The sequence below is a fragment of the Pezoporus occidentalis genome, unplaced genomic scaffold (genome assembly GCF_034315485.1).
Source record: "Pezoporus occidentalis ecotype Australia unplaced genomic scaffold, CSIRO_AGI_Poc_V1 ctg299, whole genome shotgun sequence".
Classification (NCBI taxonomy): domain Eukaryota; kingdom Metazoa; phylum Chordata; class Aves; order Psittaciformes; family Psittacidae; genus Pezoporus; species Pezoporus occidentalis.
Window position 1 is genome coordinate 407,645 of NW_026914929.1, and position 19,213 is coordinate 426,857.

The 19,213-nt window shown below is 49.1% G+C and overlaps 1 protein-coding gene and 1 long non-coding RNA gene across 2 annotated transcripts; one reads left to right on the forward strand and one right to left on the reverse strand.

Annotated features, from left to right (window-relative positions):
- The first annotated feature begins 121 nt into the window (after positions 1-121).
- Positions 122-15,891, forward strand: MAU2 (MAU2 sister chromatid cohesion factor). The gene is made up of 19 exons (XM_062626881.1): positions 122-577; positions 673-690; positions 901-966; positions 1,593-1,688; positions 3,278-3,372; positions 3,664-3,691; positions 4,161-4,316; positions 4,854-5,000; positions 5,449-5,539; positions 5,828-5,931; positions 6,799-6,876; positions 7,389-7,454; positions 7,708-7,791; positions 8,559-8,608; positions 8,853-8,930; positions 9,350-9,461; positions 10,013-10,103; positions 11,606-11,733; positions 12,792-15,891. The coding sequence occupies exons 1-19, from the start codon at positions 137-139 to the stop codon at positions 12,864-12,866; spliced, it is 2,004 nt and encodes a 667-aa protein (XP_062482865.1). The 5' UTR covers positions 122-136; the 3' UTR covers positions 12,867-15,891.
- Positions 15,892-16,910: 1,019 nt separating this feature from the next.
- On the reverse strand, positions 16,911-19,205 carry LOC134167816 (uncharacterized). The gene is made up of 2 exons (XR_009966295.1): positions 17,387-19,205; positions 16,911-17,304 (listed from the first exon to the last, which is right to left on the reverse strand). It is a non-coding gene; the product is annotated as an uncharacterized LOC134167816 (long non-coding RNA).
- Between the last annotated feature and the right edge of the window lie 8 nt (positions 19,206-19,213).

A 19,213-nucleotide genomic window follows, 5' to 3' on the forward strand; every position in this document is an offset into this window, starting at 1 on the left:
CTGACTACAACTCCCATGAGGCCTTGCGCTCCACGCCGTTTCCCGGCAGGGCGGACTCCATGTCCCAGCGGCCCCCGCGCACCGCTCTTCACCCCCGCCCCTCCCCTCCCGCCCGTGTTGTCGCGGCGGCCCTGAGATGGCGGCGGTGGCGGCGGGCGCGGCGGCCCCTCAGCAGCAGCCGCCGCCTCAGCAGCAGCCGCAGCCGGCGGCGGGAGGCGCGGCGGGCTCCGGGGAGGCGGGCGGCGGGGGGGGAGGTGGCGGCGGGGGAGGTGGCGGCGGGGGGGCCGCCGGAGGAGGAGGCGGTAGTGGCGGCGGCGCTGGGCCCGCACCGGGGTCGGGGTCGGGCGGCGGCGGCGCGGCCGGCGGCGAGTCGTGGTACCTGGCGCTGCTGGGCCTGGCCGAGCACTTCCGCACGTCCAGCCCCCCCAAGGTGCGGCTGTGCGTGCACTGCCTGCAGGCCGTGCTGCCCCGCAAGCCCCCCGCCCGCATGGAGGCCCGCACCCACCTCCAGCTCGGCTCTGTCCTCTACCACCACACCCGCAACGGCGACCAGGCCCGCGGGCACCTGGAGAAGGCGGTGAGCCCAGGGCCGGGGGGGGGCGGCCGCGGAGGGCCCCTGTCAGCGGGGCCGGCCCGCGGGGGTGCAGACTAACCCGCTGTCTTCTCTTGCAGTGGTTGATATCGCAGCAGGTATCCTTTTCCTGGCCGCTCTCCCTGCAGCAGCCCACAGGACCCCAGTGCCTGGCCCCGGGCACGGGGAGCCTGCTGCTGGTTTCACCTCCTTCCCAGCCGGGTGCTGCCTTCCTCACGCATGCATTCAGCTACGGGGTTGTTGTGGACGTTGGGCTGGTGGTGTTTTCCAGGCTGTGTTTCATGTTCACTTAACTCTGCCACTGCCAGATCCCGCAGTTTGAAGATGTTAAGTTTGAGGCAGCCAGCCTTCTGTCTGAGCTCTACTGTCAGGAGGTGAGTGGTGCTCTCGGTCGTCCTGGGGCTGCAGGGCTGTTGTCGAAGCTGTCTTTGGGCTTGGAGTTAGCGTGTTGCTGGTAGTAATAGGGTTTATTCAGGTACAGGGAATATAGACTTGAGCCCCAAAGTGTGAACCTGAACTTGTGGTCTTTCCGATTGTGAAAGTTGCTGCTGGAATTGCAGTGCACCGCAGAGGAAGTTTCCTTGGCCAACGGACTTCTTTAGGCCTTATTTAGACAAGGACAGGCTCATTTGGGGGAGGGGAAAGGTAAACAGTTTTCCTCAAGCTTTTGTTGTGTTCCCAGGCTATTTTTATTCTTTCTTCTCTAGAAAAGCCTTAACTTGTCTTTGCTTCCATTAAAGCAAGCATTTGCCTTTGCTCTCCTGTGTAGGGAGAAAGCCCAGGACAGAGTAATGGTCAGAGCTGTTAAATAGAGAAATCCTGTGAACATGCTTTGGGGCCAGTGTAGATGTGCATCTTACATACATGGGCGTTCTTCCTTTTCACATCTTAAGGATCACCACCGAATACAAGTTGGGAAGTTGCTGTTGTTAGTGAGGACATTCCCAGCAGCCTGGGTTTTGTGTTGACTGGGGAGGGGTGTTTTGTGTTTCTCTTTCAGAATTCAGTGGATACAGCAAAACCTCTGTTGAGGAAAGCCATCCAGATCTCCCAACAGACCCCGTACTGGCACTGCAGATTGCTTTTTCAGCTTGCAGTAAGTGATGTAGAGTGATGGAGCTGTTACTGTAGCACTGGGACTGTGGAAAAAGGGCTAGGAAATAGCCATATTCCCCTTAAAAAGAGCTTGGATGCCCCCAGCACCTCCCTGTTGATAATGGAGAGGCAGAAGAATGACATATTGGTGGGCTCCAGATTGGATCTAGGTCGCTTCTTACTTCCTGAAGGCAGATGGGGGGGGGGGGGAAGCAACAAGGATCACCCCGTGGGCACTAGAACACAGGGGTTTGGAGGTGGAGCAAAATCAGATCCACCTTATGGCTTGCAGGAAGGACAAATGTTCTCTTAAAACCTGCTGGAATTGGAGTTTGCCAGCCTGGAGTGTGCGTTTGATTATGTTCAAGGTAATTAGTGGGCAGGGATGGGATGAGGAGAGCAGCTGGTGCAGAGGCCTCTGAGCAATGTTACTCTTCCTGTTCTGTAACGTGCTCTGAGCGTGGCTTCAGCTGCACAGGTTGGACCATCTTCAGTTGTAGGAGCAAACCGGTGCCTGTTGGGATCTGGGGGGTTTAACGCTTCTTTCAGTCCTCAGCTGTGTAGCTGCACTTCAAAGTGCTGCTTTTCCCAAGTGCTTCAGTGCTTTGGGTGGGAAGCACATCCTGAGTTAACTGAGCAGCAGGAGGAGCAGATGACTCCTGAAGAACAACCCCTGTTTTTCCAGGTTGTGCCTCTTCTCTGCTCCTAAGGAGCCTCAAGGTGTTTAACACAGCAGTTGCTGGAGTTAACTGCTCTTTACAGCTCTCTGCAGTGGAGGGTGGGTTAGGAACCAATCTGATCTTAGTCACCTGGACTTGTCTTTTCCCCCGTCCTGAGGAGCTTAAGCAGGCCAAGTCTGAAAATGAATTGCCAAGCTCCTTTGTGTAGCTTAGAAACAGTGAATCCTGTCCTTTTCCTATTGATTAAAGGACAAACGCTTGCTTTGTCTGAGTACTCAGAGGAAGCTCAAGTGGTTTTCTCAGTACCTTCCTCCAAGAGGGTCTTTCCCTGAGGCTTCATGTTCTTTGCTATATTCTGGGTGCTGTTTCCTCTCAGGCCTTTGCTTGACCGCAGAGGCCTTGGTGCCTCTTGTACAGCTCCGTGGCTCCTACCCGAGTTTGGAGCAAGTAGAGAACTTGGCAGGCAGGAGGGGTGGGAGGTGCTGTGGCATCAGCCTCACCCTCAGCCTTTCTCTGCTCTTCTTCCTGCTGGAGAACACCCTCCGTTGTTCCAGTTGTTCCAGTGGAACAGTCCACAGTTGTGTTGGAGCTCTTTGGATCTGACCTGCACATGGTTGTAATGAATTACAACAGCTTTGTGTGGTATGAAACGGGGCTGAGGCATTTTCTTTGGCCTGGGGTAATGGTTGTACTTGATGACCTTAAAAGTTCTTTTCCAGCCTGGTTGATTCCATGATTCTATGTTACAGCCTTTTCTTTTTGGAGAACACCCCTAAGATCAGATCATACATTCACAAAGTAGCAGTTTAGTGCCTGTCAGGTGTAAAACGCAGGAGGAGCTACATTTGTAGCCATGCTCATGGGGTTCCCAAGGAACATGCTGGTCCCTTACGGCCTTTCTTCATTTCAGCAACTTCACACACTTGAAAAAGACTTAGTATCTGCGTGTGACCTCCTCGGCGTTGGAGCAGAGTACGCCCGGGTGGTGGGCTCCGAGTACACCAGGTGAGCTCCAGGGGTGCTTTACCCTTCCCACAGGAAAGATTTTGCTTGCTTCTGTTTTTTAATTTGGAGATATTCAGGTGTGATTACTTGGGGACGGGGGATAATGGCTGTGATTGAACTGTTCCATCTTGCTTTTAAACCTGCTTTCTGGGGCAGGTTCCTCAATGCTCTTTTGTCTGTTGTATCTGAGGGGGAGAATGGCAGATTTCTGGGGTTTTCCTCAGGCTTTCTATGGACAGTTGTGGTTTGAGGAACTGTTTCTATTGAGTTTGATGTTCCGTTTCATTTCAGAGCACTGTTCCTGCTAAGCAAGGGCATGGTAAGTTGGATGGACTATTTACTTATTTAACTAATCTAATGCACAGAGCTACAGAATGCTGAGAGACCATTTGTTTTAAGGTATTTGCATGCTTATATGTGCTTTAGCTATTCTGTTTTGTCCATGTGAGCAAGCCCAGTTTTAAAATACATCTGGGATAAGCCTGAAGCCTGCGGGATTCTGGGGAGGATCTTGTGAATAGCTTTGTCTTTTATTTGCTTTTCTCCTTCATGATGACAAAGACTTTTCTGCAAGGAGAAAGAACAACTGCAGATGGTCCCTGGAGCCCTTGTAATTCAGGGTGAAGGGATCTGGCCATGTGAAAAGGCTGGTGCTGTTGCAACAAGATGGCTTTGAGTCTGGTTTTGTCTTCAGGAGACCGATGTACCCAGGGCTCTGCTGTGGTTCTTCAAGTGTTTAAACCATTTAGCACAAAAAGAATGATTTCTTTTTTCCTGTTCAATTACAGCTCCTTCTAATGGAACGGAAGCTGCAGGAGGTGCACCCTCTCCTTACCCTTTGTGGACAGATAGTTGAAAACTGGCAAGGAAACCCCATACAGAAAGAGTCATTACGGGTCTTCTTCCTAGTGCTACAGGTCACACATTACCTGGACGCTGGGCAGGTACCTGGGAGTTGTGCTTCCTCCAGTTCCATTGTGAAAACTAGGGAACAAATACTGCCCCAGGAGTAACTGAGCTGGTCTGGGGGGATGGAATGAGGAAGAAAGCAATGGCATTCTTTTCTTCTCCCTGGAGGAAAAGTTTATTGTGATCCACTTAGAACCACAATGGCTGCTTTCACTTCCATGGGATGCTGGTGGAGATAACAGCCTTTGTGTCTGAATTTGAAAGACATTTTGAGTGTCTGTGGGTTGATGGGCAAATATGAAGGGCTGATTTGGGTGGCATGGTCTAGGGTGAGGCATCCCTCCCCATGGCAGGGGGTTGGAACTAGATGATCTTAAGCTTCTTTCCAACCCAAACTATTCTACGATTCTATGCTTGTTGTTAATCCTGGAAGTAGGCACTGGTGTGACTTATGCATGGTCTCATATCCTGAATTTGGGGGTTATTTGTTGCCTGGCAAGTTTTCCCAAGCAAGGAAGCACTGAAACCTGAGGGCTGCAGCAGGTACACGTGATGTGGCTCCTGTCCTGCAGGTGAAGAGCGTGAAGCCGTGCCTGAAGCAGCTGCAGCAGTGCATCCAGACCATCTCCACACTGCACGACGATGAGATCCTGCCCAGCAACCCCGCTGACCTCTTTCACTGGCTGCCCAAAGAACACATGTGTGTGCTGGTCTACTTGGTGAGGAGCATTTTCCTTACTTATATTATCAGTAATGAGGGATTGGTTTGGGATTGCTTGGAGCCAGTGTAAGGTCCAGACCATGCGCTGCTGTATGTTCCACTGGCAGTTTGGTTCTGCTACAGTATCTGAGAGACTGTGGCTCTCAGTGCTTGAAGACACTGTGTGAGAAGCCTGGCAATTGAAATGGAACTTTATTCAGATCCAGATCATAGAATCAGCTTATTGATTTGGATGAGGTGAAGCTGTGTTGGCTTATTTTTACCACCACAGTGACAATCTTGACTTCAGATTCCTGTAACTAGTCCTGCTGCTTCTTGAATGTGATTATAATCTGAAATGTGTCACTTTTAAGTGAGTTTAAAAAGCTGGTGGCTGAGGAGTTGTAGAAGCTTCCCAGACCTTTGCAAAGATCATTCCTTGTAACCTCTCCTGTGTTTTCTGGCAGGTGACAGTGATGCATTCCATGCAAGCAGGGTACCTGGAGAAGGCTCAGAAGTACACAGACAAAGCACTCATGCAGCTAGAGAAGCTAAAAAGTAAGGATAAGGGTTATAATTCTGCAAGATTCCTTTTCTTGTTGCTAATTTAAATTAAAGCAAGACCACAGCAACCTTATTTAGCTCTCTGGGAGAGCGCTTTCAGTCTGTGTCTGCTGCATCAAAGAACTTCACTCTGGTTTATAACTGAGTGGTTACTTTGGGTACAGAAATCAAGTTTGGGGGGGGGGGGGTTATTGCAGCTCAGTAAACTGGGCTGTAGGTGGTGGACAAGGTGTTAATATTGTCTTAATTTCACTTATTGAGTTCCTTTTGTTCCCTTTCCAGTGTTGGACTGCAGTCCTATCTTGTCATCATTCCAAGTGATCTTGTTGGAACACATCATCATGTGTCGGCTTGTCACGGGACACAAAGCCACAGCGTTGCAGGAGGTAAAGGGGGTGTCAGTATTGCCCTGGTTGTGGATGGAAGCTGTGATAGCTTGTAAACCATGGGAATTTCAGTGTTGAGGAGGATACTTGAGCTCAGATGGGGATTCCAGCAGTGTTAAACTGACAGGTACTTTCAGGCGTGATGGCTCTGGCTACTGTGACTCTGAAGCCATGGAATTAGCCTCCTCTTAAGTATCCCCTTTAAGAACATTCAGAGTTGCTTATGGAGTCAACAGTGGTGGGTGCCTCCAGCTGCCTGATCATACCTTGCAGTCTGACTCTGGTATCTTTTTCCTTAGCTCTTTGTGTTCCTGTTCTTTCCAGTTTTGAAGGTTCCCTGCCTTTCTGTTCCTTTCCTCCTCTCACATAGTGTGGGGGAAGGAAGAGTGTTCTTTAATGCAGGACAGAACTGTGCTGCTTTTCTGGGATTTTAAAATCCTGGTTATACATCCCTTGCTTTGAGGACATGCTGCTGGATCACCTCAACCTCTGTGTCAGCTGCCTCTCGAGTGCACTTGTGGAGTGGGGGAAATTCATCTGCTAAAAGAATAGTCATTGGTTCTGGCTCATGAAGCTCCTACCCTATGAAAGACCCTTATTCCAGCTTTTCTGTTGTGTTCCAACTCTCATTCCCAGCATGGCAGAAGAGATCTGTGACTCGCTTTGCAGGTGGAGCCACCATATGGTGGAGCTGCTGCAAAGCAAAGAACCTTGTGGAACATGAGTGGAGCAGCGTGTGCCTGGGCCCAGGAGCATGACCTGAGTCTTGAACTGATCCTTGTCACATCCTGTGACACAAGCAGATGGATTTGGGACATAAAATGAGATAGAGAAAAGTATCTTAAATACTTCTTTTTCTGCTACCAGATTTCCCAAGTGTGCCAGCTCTGCCAGCAGTCGCCCAGGCTGTTCTCCAACCACGCTGCCCAGCTGCACACCCTCTTGGTAAGTGGCTGTGATCAGTGGTAAACTCTTTACTCTTTGGAAGACCCTACCCAAGACTCCTCACCAGGCGCTAAGGAGCCCATGGTGATGCAGCCCCTGAGAGCTCCTGCTGAGCAGTGGGGCTGCCTTGGCCAGTCCTGCTGAGTTGTTGAAGCCTATCAAAGGCTTAAATCCCTTCTTTAACTAGATGATGTGTAGCATGATAGTAAGCATAGAAGGTGAATACACGAGGGCTATCCTGTGCACATTGGAGACAGTATGTTGTGGGAACTGTGTATGGGGGAGAACTTATGTTTGGGTTTTACAGGAAATGGAGGGTTTCTTGGCTAAATGGAGGGGGGAAGGTTACAAGAATATGCCAGTTTGAAGGACTTTGTGTATTTTTTCCCAGATCCAGACAAAACTAAGACCCGTTGGTTACCTTTATTCCTGTTAATAATCCCTGGGGTTTCTGTTTCTTTGTGGGGGCCTTTCCTCTTTGTGTTACCTTAGAAACACCATGTCTTCTGCAGGGGCTCTACTGCATCTCTGTGAACTGCATGGACAACGCGGAAGCACAGTTTACTACAGCACTGAGGGTAAGATGTTCTTCCCAAATTATTTCCTTAGGGATGCTGCAATCAGGGGGGTCACTGAGCAGTTGAGGCTGGAAGGGAAACCTGGAGACTGTCTCAGTTGCATTAGTTTGGGTTTTTTTTCTGTGCTAATAGAAATTCAGGTCAGGAGATGGCAAAATATCAGCCACCAAACCTGTGCTTTAGATGGGTGAGTCAATTCTGAGTGAGATGCTGAAGGCTTTAACTGTGCTGTTGGTATCTTTTTTTGTTTTAGCTCACTACACATCAAGAACTGTGGGCATTTATTGTGACCAACTTAGCCAGTGTGTACATCAGGGAAGGCAACCGGCACCAAGAGGTGAGCTGCTTCCTGACTCCTGTCCTAAACACCAGCACTTCCTTGGAGGCTGCTGCTGCCCTGCTGGGATTAGCTTTTTCCTCTGAGCATATTGCAGAGCAGTGCCTTGTCCAGCCAGGCAGCTCCTGCTTCAGGGACTGCCCTTGACTCATTCATCCCCTTTGCTTCAGCTTCCATCTGTGCAGGGGGTTTATGAGATGACACAAACCCCAGCAAGGCTGAACAAACAGCCAGGAATAGGAATGTGCACATGTGTGTGCATGGTGCTTCAGTGCTGGGCCTGAAGCCACAGTAACACCGTGCTCCAGCTGCCTCATCCCTCAGCAGGAGTTCTCAGAGAAACACTTGCAGGTTTCTTATGAAGAGGCTGTGAATGATGCTTTGATTCTTCACCAAACACACAGAACCCCTTAGGGAGCAAAGCTAAGAATGAAATGCTCTGAGTTTCTTAGTTGATTTCTGGTTTAAATTCAAGAGCAAACCTGATGAAGCATTCATGGGGCTCTTGAACAGCTCAGCTCTGACAGGTACAAGTTTCCTGAGGAAATGTTAACATTAACAATGTCTAGAGAGTTCTATAAAGTCAGGGAAAGCCTGTTTTGTATAAAACTTGGTTTTAGGATCAGAATGGGTGTGAAAACTCTTAATATTGGTATGTTTGTGCTATGACCAACGCAGTGCAAGCGAACCTTGAGTGTATTTGTGGTATCTCAGCCTGGCTATCTGAGAAATGCTGATTATCCTTTTGTTCTCCTTCCACTTTGCAGCTTTACAGCTTATTGGAAAGGATAAATCCAGACCATAATTTTCCTGTGAGGTGAGAATTCCAGAAGCTCTCTCCATGCTGCTGTTGTGTTGGTGATGCTGATACTGGATTTGTAATAGGCTGTTTGAAAAGAAAACAAAATCATGAACTTCTTTTGAAGGCAGAAGCTCTGCCCATGTGCTAAATGCAGTCTTTTATTTGGAGGTTGGATTACTGGGCAATTCCAAGGAATCTGGTGTGTGTTGCATTGATCCCTGTGCAGCACCTGGATTCCAACACCTTGCTTTATCCGTAGCTCTCACTGTCTTCGAGCAGCAGCTTTCTACATCCGAGGTCTCTTCTCCTTCTTCCAAGGAAGATACAATGAGGCAAAGTGAGTATGAAGGGGTGGGGAGAGCAAAACGGAGACATGGAATCCAGCTGGTTAAGATCAAACTAAACCCCCTGAGGCCTCCCTTGCAAGCCTGCAGCTCTTTCTCGCTGGGGATTTGGGCACCTTCTGTTTTACCTGGGAGGAAAGCTTCAGGGAGCTATTGGATTTAGATCTCTCTCATGCTCCCTCTGCAGCAGCACAGAGCAAAGCTTTCCAAAGGAGGACTCTGTTACCACTTAGTTTTGCTAAATAAAAGGTGAGGTTTGGGAATGAAGCCCTTTGTTTAAGGTCACCTGCAGCACACAGTTAGTCCTGAGTGCTAATATTTGCCAATTGGTTTCATTTGGTTCTTAATAAAGCTTCTTAGAGACTGGAGGGAAAGGAGAGGCTCTGAACTCCCCTTTTTGCTCTGGCTTAAGGCGATTCTTGCGAGAGACATTGAAAATGTCAAATGCAGAAGACTTGAACCGACTGACGGCGTGTTCCCTCGTGCTCCTGGGCCACATATTCTACGTGTTGGGGAATCACAGGGTAAGTCTCTGCTATTGCCATGTAAACGTTCCACTTGTCACTTAGCCAACAGGACCTGTTGTGAAATGAGTGTTATTTTAAAGATGCTTGTTTGGTAGTGTCCCACCAACAGCTGGCAGCGTGTTGAGGTACATGATTCCGGAGCTCTGTGGTTAATAACACTTGCACAGAGTTAAAGGTTTTCTACAAATGTGTGTTTCTGTAATGCCTGAAATCACTTGAAGAAAAGAGCTGAATGAAGGATGAATACCGTGGTTCAGCCAGATTGCGTGGGAAGGAATTGTTGCGAGCAAGCTTCTTAATTCTCCCCACAGAATGTATGAAGTGTTTCTGTTACCTTGCACGATGCCTAAGCCAGAGCAGAATTCCAGACACCTTTAGATACAATGTGTTTGGGTTATTGTCCCGTTCAGCGCTTCTAGTTAGTTACATGGCAGTGGTTGAAGTAGACACGTTTTGTCACAAATGTAACATCTCCAGGTGATGTCAGTTTGCAAGAGGGGCCACAAATCATTCCTATCCATTTCATTTTGCTATCTGCTCTTCCCTAGGAAAGCAACAACATGGTGGTGCCAGCCATGCAGCTTGCCAGCAAGATCCCAGACATGTCTGTGCAGCTCTGGTCCTCGGCTCTGCTGAGAGGTAAGGTGGGAGAAGGTTTGAACTCCAAAAGAGCAGCAAAGAGCCTGGAGCTGGGGTTGTGGTGCTGCCAGCACCCTAGTGAGTGCTGCTGCAGCCCTGCTCTGTGCCTCTGGCAATGCTGTCAATACCAGGGGCAGATCTGGGGGGCTGGAAGACCCCTAGAGTGAGAAGGCTCCAGTGTCCCCATGCTGGCAGCAGTTGGGTTTCTCCTGCTGGCACTGGATGGCAGTTTGTGATGCTAAGAACTGAGTGGGTGCCCCTTGAAAAGGGGTTCCATTGGCACTGGTGCTGCTCTGCTTTTCATTGCAGTTCCAGGTGGAATAAACCTTTTGCTTAGGCTTTGCCTCTGTTTATGAGCTTGATTCAACAACAGGGACTGTTACAATGGTTGGACTCAATGAGCATAAAGGTCTTCTCCAGCCTAAACAGTTCCATGGTTCTATACTTCATATGTAAATATTGTTTCCTGTGATCCAGGCTGGCCCCAGGATGCTTTGTTCAAATATTGACCAGTGTCTTGGCAGACTGTCAGCATTAATGTTGCAAGTGATTTGCTCTCAGTAGAAAATACAGCAGCAACTCTACCCCACAGCTTCAATGTGTATTAAACTGCCACGTTCACCCTGCTCTGTGCTGAGCACTGTGGGTCAGGCTTATTTGCTGCTTTGCTCATGCCTTTGCTACAAAACTGCTTCCAGGCAATTGAAAGGACTTTTCTTACTCATGTCCAAGTGGTAGTTCTCCTACAAAACATGCCAAGAGTCCAGTTTGAACCTGCTGTGGCTGAAACCTCACCCCGTGGACCTCTGAGTGTATCCAGTAGCCTGGGAGCAACAAGAGGCAGTTTCTGCTTTGGTATTTCCAAAGATCTTCGTCTCTGGAACTACCTTCTCTTGAAGAAAAGGTGCCTAATGAGGAGTAACAAGACACAACCACACTTCCATCCACAGGAAGTGCAGCAGCTCAGCCCTTGCCACGCTGTGCTGCTCATCATTGATACCTAAAACATGCCTGATCCTTAGCAGGTTCCCAGTCTGAAACCTGATTGAGCTGATTGCTGTGAGTAAACCTCCCAGAGAACAAGGCACGAAGAGCAGCTTTCGGTGTGTGCAGAGCAGGAGGGTGCTGCGGTTCCCTGAAGGCAAGGATTTGCGTGGAAAAGAAGTGGAGCTGCAGAAGGAAAGCTGCGAGTCTGTCCTGTCCCCGCTAGATGGGGCTGGAAGCTAAAAAGCCGAATGCGAGCTGCTCTTGGGTTTTTACTGGGGTGAGGAGTTTGCTGCCTCCTTTTGGAGCTCCTCAAATGATACATTTAATAGTTGGAAGCTAAAATAGCATCAAAAAAGGGCAGGCTGCGAGTTCCCTGCTTCCCGTGGAGGTTTTCATCTGATCTGACTTGAGGATATGATTGAATCATCAACGAGAGCAAAGAGCCTCCTTGGACCAGAGGAGGCCAGTTGGAGGCGAGTGTTTCGAGGTAAACACACACTGCTCCTGTCTTCCAGACCTGAACAAGGCCTGTGGGAATGCCATGGATGCCCATGAGGCAGCACAGATGCACCAGAACTTCTCCCAGCAGCTCCTGCAGGACCACATTGAGGCATGCAGCCTTCCTGAGCACAACCTCATCACGGTAAGCAAGCTTCCTCTGGTAGCTGGGAGCAGTCTGGAGGCAGAACAACCCCCTTTGCTTGCTTTTCTTGTCCCTTTCCCCTGTGGAGCGTGCTTCTGAGTTGCCAAAATTCAACCTGCTTCCTAGTACTTCAAGAGGAGTGAGAACAGAAAGAGGAAGCGTGGCTCAGTTAGGGCATTGTTATAAAGGTATGTGGTGGGGAAGGTCTTTGTTTCTTAGTAGTGTTTCTTTGATACACCAAAACTTATATGTATGGTTTTTAATGGCTTTTGTGGAGGTAGCCACTTCGTTTTGGTGACAGCTGCTGCTTCTGAAAGACAGTGTGTTCTCAGGTTTAGGTTTGGTGTTCAGGTGATCCATTCTGCCTGTGCTGGGGAATGCTTTGTTGTGTGCTGCTGAAAGTACACTTCCTGCTGCTACTTCAGCATTCTAAGTTGGGGATTTGGCTTTTTGACTTCTCTCTAAATCTGGATTTCCAGTTAACACCATGAGATGTCTGCAAAGCCATTGCCTTAAGGATTCTTTGCATTTCAACTATTGAATTCCTTCCTGCCATAAACATCTGTAACACTGGTTTTAAAATACAGAATGGTTTCCAATTGGGCAATGGGATAAGGCAGTTTACTGCTCTGAACTGAAATCATGTCCAGTTATGAGAGATGGGAGGAAGTTGGTGTCTTCAGGGGAGAAGAAAGCGGGGGGAAAGGCCAGTAGGAAGATGCTGCATGTTGGCTTTGCTTGCAAAAGGATCCTGAGACATGTAGAAATGAGGGTGCTTCTTATTGGTGCAAGTCATCTCTACCTGCAAGAGCAGGAAATGCTTTCACTCCATCACCTCTGGCCCTGGATTCAGCATGGGAGGTTTGGAATGACGGGCATGTGGAGTGGCTCCCAAAGAAACACTTTGGGATGGGAGCTCTAAAAACAAAGTCAAACCTGATCATCAACTTCTCCAGCTGAAGTCTCTCATTACCTGCAGGCAGTGGATGGCTCTGGCCTGGCCTGGTCCCTCCCCAGGCAGTGGCTGTAGGATTTTCATGCTCTTTGTTGTCTTGCAGTGGACAGACGGACCACCTCCTGTACAGTTCCAGGCCCAGAACGGACCCACCACCAGCCTGGCCAGTCTCCTGTGAAACACAGTAACTGACACCAGGACAATGTGTTTAAAAAGCAAAGGAAAAGCCGCCAAGAAATGCCAAAAAAAAAAAAAAAAAAAGAGCAAAAATTGATGCAAAATCTTTTCTTCAAAGAAAAGGCAGCGAATTCCTCTTCTAGTGAGGGCCTTGTAGGAACCAGATTGCATAAAGACAACAAAGTACATTTCATAGACTTGCAAAGTGAGAAGGGCATTTTAAGCTGCTTTTACATAATGTGTGTGAATATACAGCTAGTGTGTATATACCTACTGGTTTTAATCTGCTTTCCTCTTACTGAGAAATAAGATTTAGTCCCAAGGACACTTGTTCCTTAAGTTCTTAGATATCTTAACTTTTAAAAGCCGTCACAGGAAATGAAGAGGACTCAGTTTTAATACCACTTGTAGCCTGAATACAAACCTTCCCTGGGGTATGATGCAGGAATCTGCACCCTTCCACTCCTGGGAAGAATTGGGTTAAACCAAGAGTTGATTGTAGAGTGCACTAAAGTTCTACATTTAGTTTCTGAGGGTAATATTCTTCTCACTGGGTGCAAGTCGTTGCCAGTACTGGTTGTAGCCTCGCAGTGAAGGTAAGGATGGGATGGGGAGCTCTGAACTCTGATGGTGTTTGAAGCTTTGGGGGGTGTTGGTGTCCTCAGGATGGCCTCCAGCCCTGTCCTGGTGTCAGAGGAGCAGGTTCTACATCCTGAGTGTGTGACAGTGTGCCACCACTTCATCCCTGTGATGGTCTGCCTTGGATCTCCCTGCACTGCCATGACTCCTGCATGGGGGAAGGCAGAACCACAGTTCTCTCCAATCTCTTTGCCGTGGTGTGGATGGAAGGAGGCACGTTCCTGGCCTCCTGGCTGCTCCCTGTGTTGGCCAAGCAGCTGGGAAGCAGCGGTTTGCACCTTCAGCACCGCCTCGCCAAGGGAAGGCAGCATCTGTGCCTTAATGACTTGTACAGAGTTAAAGCAGTGGTTAAACCCCAGCTCCAGCATAAGCCAGAGGCATGTGGTGAAACTGCAGGCTTGCCCTTGGCAAAAGCTTCCTGTTTCCAAACTTTTCAGTGTTTGCTTTGCTGTTCTCTGTCAGTGTTTTGGTGACTCTGTGACTTCTCGCTCTGTTTTCCTGGGCTCCTGCTGCTGTCTCAGAACAGGAGAGACGAGGCCCAAGTTTGTGCTGCAGAAACCAGGAGGAGAGTTGTTATTCCATGAAGCAGCAGCAGTTTCATAGCAGGGATCTGGGCCAGGTGTTGTAGTGCCATGTAAAGCTCGTGAGGTTCCTAGGGTGTTTTTCTCTCTTGGTAGCTCTGCGTATTTCTCTCCCAGCTTGAAAGGGGAAGGGAAAAGGAATGTGCCAGAAAAATCCTTTCTGTAGGGCTTTTTCCTCTGAGGGAGGAGGGGAATGTTTGAGAGGAAGCATTTGACCCCCTGAAACCTTTATACAAGTTTTACTGTAGCAGTACTACTGTGAATCATAGAAGGGTTTGGGTTGGAATGGATCTTAAAGATGAAGTCCAAGCTCAGCGGCCATTCTTGTTCAGAGTCTTGTCTCCTGTCTCAGAGACTTGCTTTTTGTCATTCAAACCCATCACTTTTTACCAGTGAATGATATTAAGGGGATAAGTGCTTGTTCAGTTGCCAAAATAGGGGGTTTTAAGTTTCCTCTGCTGTTCTCAGCCATTTACTCTTGCAGAAGATGTGCATGTTTTAGGCCTTGTTAAGTCTCCAACAGGGAAAATCTCGATGCTGGTGTAGGGAGAGAGTCCTGTTACTGGGTCTGCAGGAAGAAACTTCAGTGTTGTTCCAAGTGTTTAGAAGCATAGGAAAGAAATGTTTGAGGTGGCAGCACATGGGGTTTGGAGGTACCAGGTACAGAGAGAACCCTCAGATGGATCCTGTTCTGCATCCTTGCTCCTGTTCTGTGCCAGCTGCTCTCCTGTCCCCTCCACGGCTCTGAGTCACAGAGCTGACAGCCACATTCCCATGGGATCTGCTGGCTTTGTAGCACTGGGGTTAGGAACCTGTCTCAGTGGTGATGTTGTGTGGCCCTGGCTCACTCCACTTGTCCCTGCCTCTGTTAGTGATAGAACAGCCCCATAAGCTCAGCTGCTGCCATGGGCTTGGAGTTTGGACAGGAATGACCAGGTAAACCCTACCTGGGGGTATTGATGCTATGGATGTCTTTAAGTCTTTCCCCTTTCTTTGTGTGTATGGAAACTCTTTGGCTGTTTGCTCCTTAAGTCACTGAGTTGCAAGAACTGGTTTTAAGCCTCTAAATGCTGTTTTCTTGGCAGTGCTGGGGAATGATGAGTGACAGAAAAGGATGTGCTTTAAACTCAGCTCAAGGCCTGCTCAGGTGATCCAAGCGCTCTCTTCATGTGGCTGTTGTCAGCTAGGCTGAGGCTGTTCACTGCTTACACGCTCCTCCCTAACTACAGTCGTTGGGCAGAAAGGTTCTGCTTCTCTAAGGCACCATGGAAAAACTTCCATCTCAAGAGAGCTGGGGCTTGAGCTTGTAGTGACAGTGACCTGCCCCCAGCCTTGTCCTGCAGCTCCTCACCCCATCCTGGTGCTCAGGGCCCTGCAGAGCTGAAGGTTGTGCTGTGGGAGAGCAGTTTGCAGTGGGAATTCTCTGGCTCTTTGTAGTTGGAATCCCTGCTGTGTCCTGGGGAGGGAAGGAAGTGCTGGAGGGGAACTCACCTCTGCTGTGGGCATGCTCAGGTTTGGAACAGGAACCTTTGCTAAATGTGGTGGCTGAACTTGTCATGGCAGGAGGATCAGGCTGGGGTTTCCCTGGGACCTCCACTGGGGCTTTGCTCTTGGACAGAACAGCATTTGCCTGCGGCCCTGGGGAGTCCAACACTGCTGCAGAGTCCTCTTCCCAGCAACAGGATGTCAAAGATCATGTAAATTTGAACAGAACTCGTTGATTTTCTAGCTCTAAAATTCCATGTACATTTGTGACAATGTACAGTGCTTTTTAACGACACTTGTATATTAAATTATTTAATAGTTTGTGCTTTTCAGTATCTTTTGTATGGAGCAGAGATTAAAACCAGGACCTGGGAACTGAAGTTCTTCCTCACTGTCAAGTGCAGATGTAAAGCTCGAGGTTCACAGCTCACAACTCCTGTTCTGCTGAGTGCTTGCTCTGTGTGACTCGGTTTGAATGATGTGTTTCGAAATCCTTCTTATCCAGTCAATGAATTCTCTCTAGAACCAAACCTGAAGTCTTTTATGAACTTCTAAAACAAAGAGGTTTTTCTTCTAAAGATGGAGAGAACTGAACAGTTTGTTCTCTAGTATTTTTAAATGAGTAGCAAGAACTTCCACAGAAGCATTGATCGCTGTTGTGTACATAGTGTGAAATCTGGGCTATGGATAGAGAATGCAGTTTGGAGACGTGGGTGTCTCTTGTCTTGAGTTTCCTACTGTGAACACCCAAAAGGCCCCTGTACACAGGCCACCTCCATCAGTCTGGCAGCTGGGAGTTGAACAGTAGAACACAGCAATCATGTACTTCATCCCCTCCAGGCCCTCCCTGAACCCCCATGAACTAAAGCTGACAGTGATAAAAGGTTAGGGCCTGGTTGCTGTGCTGCCTGTGCACACGTGGGGTGAGCCCAGCGTGTTCCGTGTGCTGCCTGTGCACACGTGGGGTGAGCCCAGCGTGTTCCGTGTGCTGCCTGTGCACACGTGGGGTGAGCCCAGTGTGTTCCGTGTGCTGCCTGTGCACACGTGGGGTGAGCCCAGCATGTTCCGTGTGCTGCCTGTGCACACGTGGGGTGAACACAGTTGTTCCCTGTTACTTTACTGCTTTCATTTCATGCAGTTTTTCCAACTTCTCCAGAAATCCCACCAGCAGGAGGTCAATGATGTCCCATTTTTCCGTGGCTATTACTGACCTCTCCCCAGCTGGCACCAAGTAAGCCTGTTTCCATCCCATACAGCAGTGAGAGGGCAACGGTGCCGGTGGCTTGGGCTGTACACACGGCTTGGGAGAAGTGGAGCTGTAGTGGCCCTTGTGTGTGCTCTCTACTGTCTGTCCCTGCAAGTGTCTTTAATTGCTCCCTGCAGTGAAGCTCTCACTGTTGTCAGGCTTGTACAACGTGTGGGTCAGTGTTTGTAGTTCTCCAGCAGGAGCAGGATGTGCACATTCCACCAGTGCTGCTTCCTGAAGCTGTACCCACACTAACTCCTGGGCTGGGAGAGACCCAGCATGTTCCCTTTGGCCTTTGGGATCTCTCGGCTTCTGGAGTAGAGGAGTTTTGAAATAAAGCTTAATTTTACTTCTTCCAGTGCTCTGTAGAACACTGATTCCTTCAGCCTCCCTGCAAGCAGCGCAGCACCAGCCTGGCCTTGGAAGCTGCCGCACACAGGGAGCAGGGATGGATCCCGCTGTACCTGGGGCCAGGGTGAGGGCTCCTGCTGCAACAAGATCCAGAATTCCAGCTGATTCTCGCTGGAGGGGCCTGGGATACAACAAGGATTTTGTGGATCTGTCAGACACCCAGAATGTTGGTTCCTTGGCCTGGGACAGGTGGTTTTCACTGCATGGTGCAGTCAAGGAGGATGCTGACTGTATTATCTTCCCAAATAGGATCTGCTTTAATGGGACATTGCCTTGTGTGTCTTTTATCCCCATTTTACCTTTTTGAGCTTCAATTTAAAAGGAAGAAGGAAACTGAAGCCCCTTGTCTGCAGGTAAAACTCAGCAAAACCGGAACACTTGAAGACTTACCTGCAGCCGGTCCCGTCATCTGAGCTGCTGCGTTCCTCCCTTGAGTGTCGCCGCAGAAGCTGAGTCAGTTCTGTTCTGACAAGTTACTCACTATATGAAAATTTGGAACCCAAATGGCAGCTTCCTTTCTGGTGGAAATCGCTATTTCCAGCTCTATCAGCTCTGCCACTGCCCCAGGCTCTTCACCCTGCGGGGGGGGAGGAGAATGGTATTTGGCATAAACTATGCTATCATCACAGTTCTCTCAGGCCTGCCCTGTTCATCTGCTGTTGGAGCTCACTCTGGCATCTCCTCTGAAGCAGAACCTCAGAGGATGCACCTGATGGCAAAACTCCACGAGATGCATCTTAAGACATGTTAGCAAAGAGGTACAGGTGGTACTTGCCTAATAGATCTGGAGCCACAACCAGAGGAGATGGTTGTATTTCACCTTTTAGAAGCTTGTCACAAGCTGCCAAAGCCCAGTGAAGATGCCAGGCTGCAGCACAGCGAGTGGCTGGAAGTTCTCTTTTGTCAAGCTCTGGGCTTATCCCCACATAAACACTTAGTTTGAAACATAAAGGGGAAAGCACATCTTTCTGTGTGTGTGCCAGGACCACTGGGTGCTGCCTCAGCAGGTGGCAAAGCTTGCCGTCACCTCAGGAAAAACCTGGCCAAACAGGACAAGAAGAAAAGAGCTATGAAGAGATTTCTGGGAATAACTTTCCCTTCTAGGTAAGAAAGCTCATGCTGTGCTAGACCTGTTCTGAAACTCTCCTGATGCCACAACAGGGAAAACAAGTGGGGGTGCACGCACTCCTGTGTGGATTAAAGCACCCTTTCAGAAGGATGGAGCCCTGATTAGTGAACCAGCAAGTTTTGAATGGCCTGAAATGAAGCCAGAAGCTTTGGGAGAAGTCACTAACCAGTTACAACAGGTTGGGAGCGGTTAACCCTTCGTTGTAGTGAAAATTGGCTTTTACGGAGGGTGGAGGAAAACACTTAAAACCAAGAAAACCTGGGTTCAGTCTTGCAAAGGAGAGTGAACACAAAGCTGTTAACAGGAACTGTGGATCTTTAGAGTGGAAACCTGAGTTTGTGGCACTTTCCTGACCAGAGGCTGAATCCACTCCAGGAGCAGGCAGTCGTGCTGAAGAGGGAGGGATGAGACGTGGATTCCAGCTCTGCTTCTGCTGCTTTCTTCTTGTGGCCTCTGCTCTGTGCCTTCTGCCTTCCCTACCCTCAGAAGGTGGGAGCTGTACCGAGTTTTGCTTACCGTGAATGAAACCAACACGTATTTATCTCACTTGTTTGAAACAAGCACCTGACGCGAAGCCACATCTCATCCTTCAACACGCTGTAAATGAACATAACTGACGACAGGTTGGCGCTGGCATTACAAACAAAGCGCAGCTCCTGTTGCTTTATTTACCCTCCATTATAATCTCGTTTTAACCAAGATCCTGGGGTTTTTTCCCTTCGAAGAACACGCTCTTTGCAAGTGGCCGAAAACGCTGCACCGGGAGCGCTGAGGCGGCTGTTGGCGATGGCAGGGTGCGAGCTGGCGGCTTGGAACACGGATCTTGAACAAGCAGCTCTGGGCAGGGCCTCTCCTGG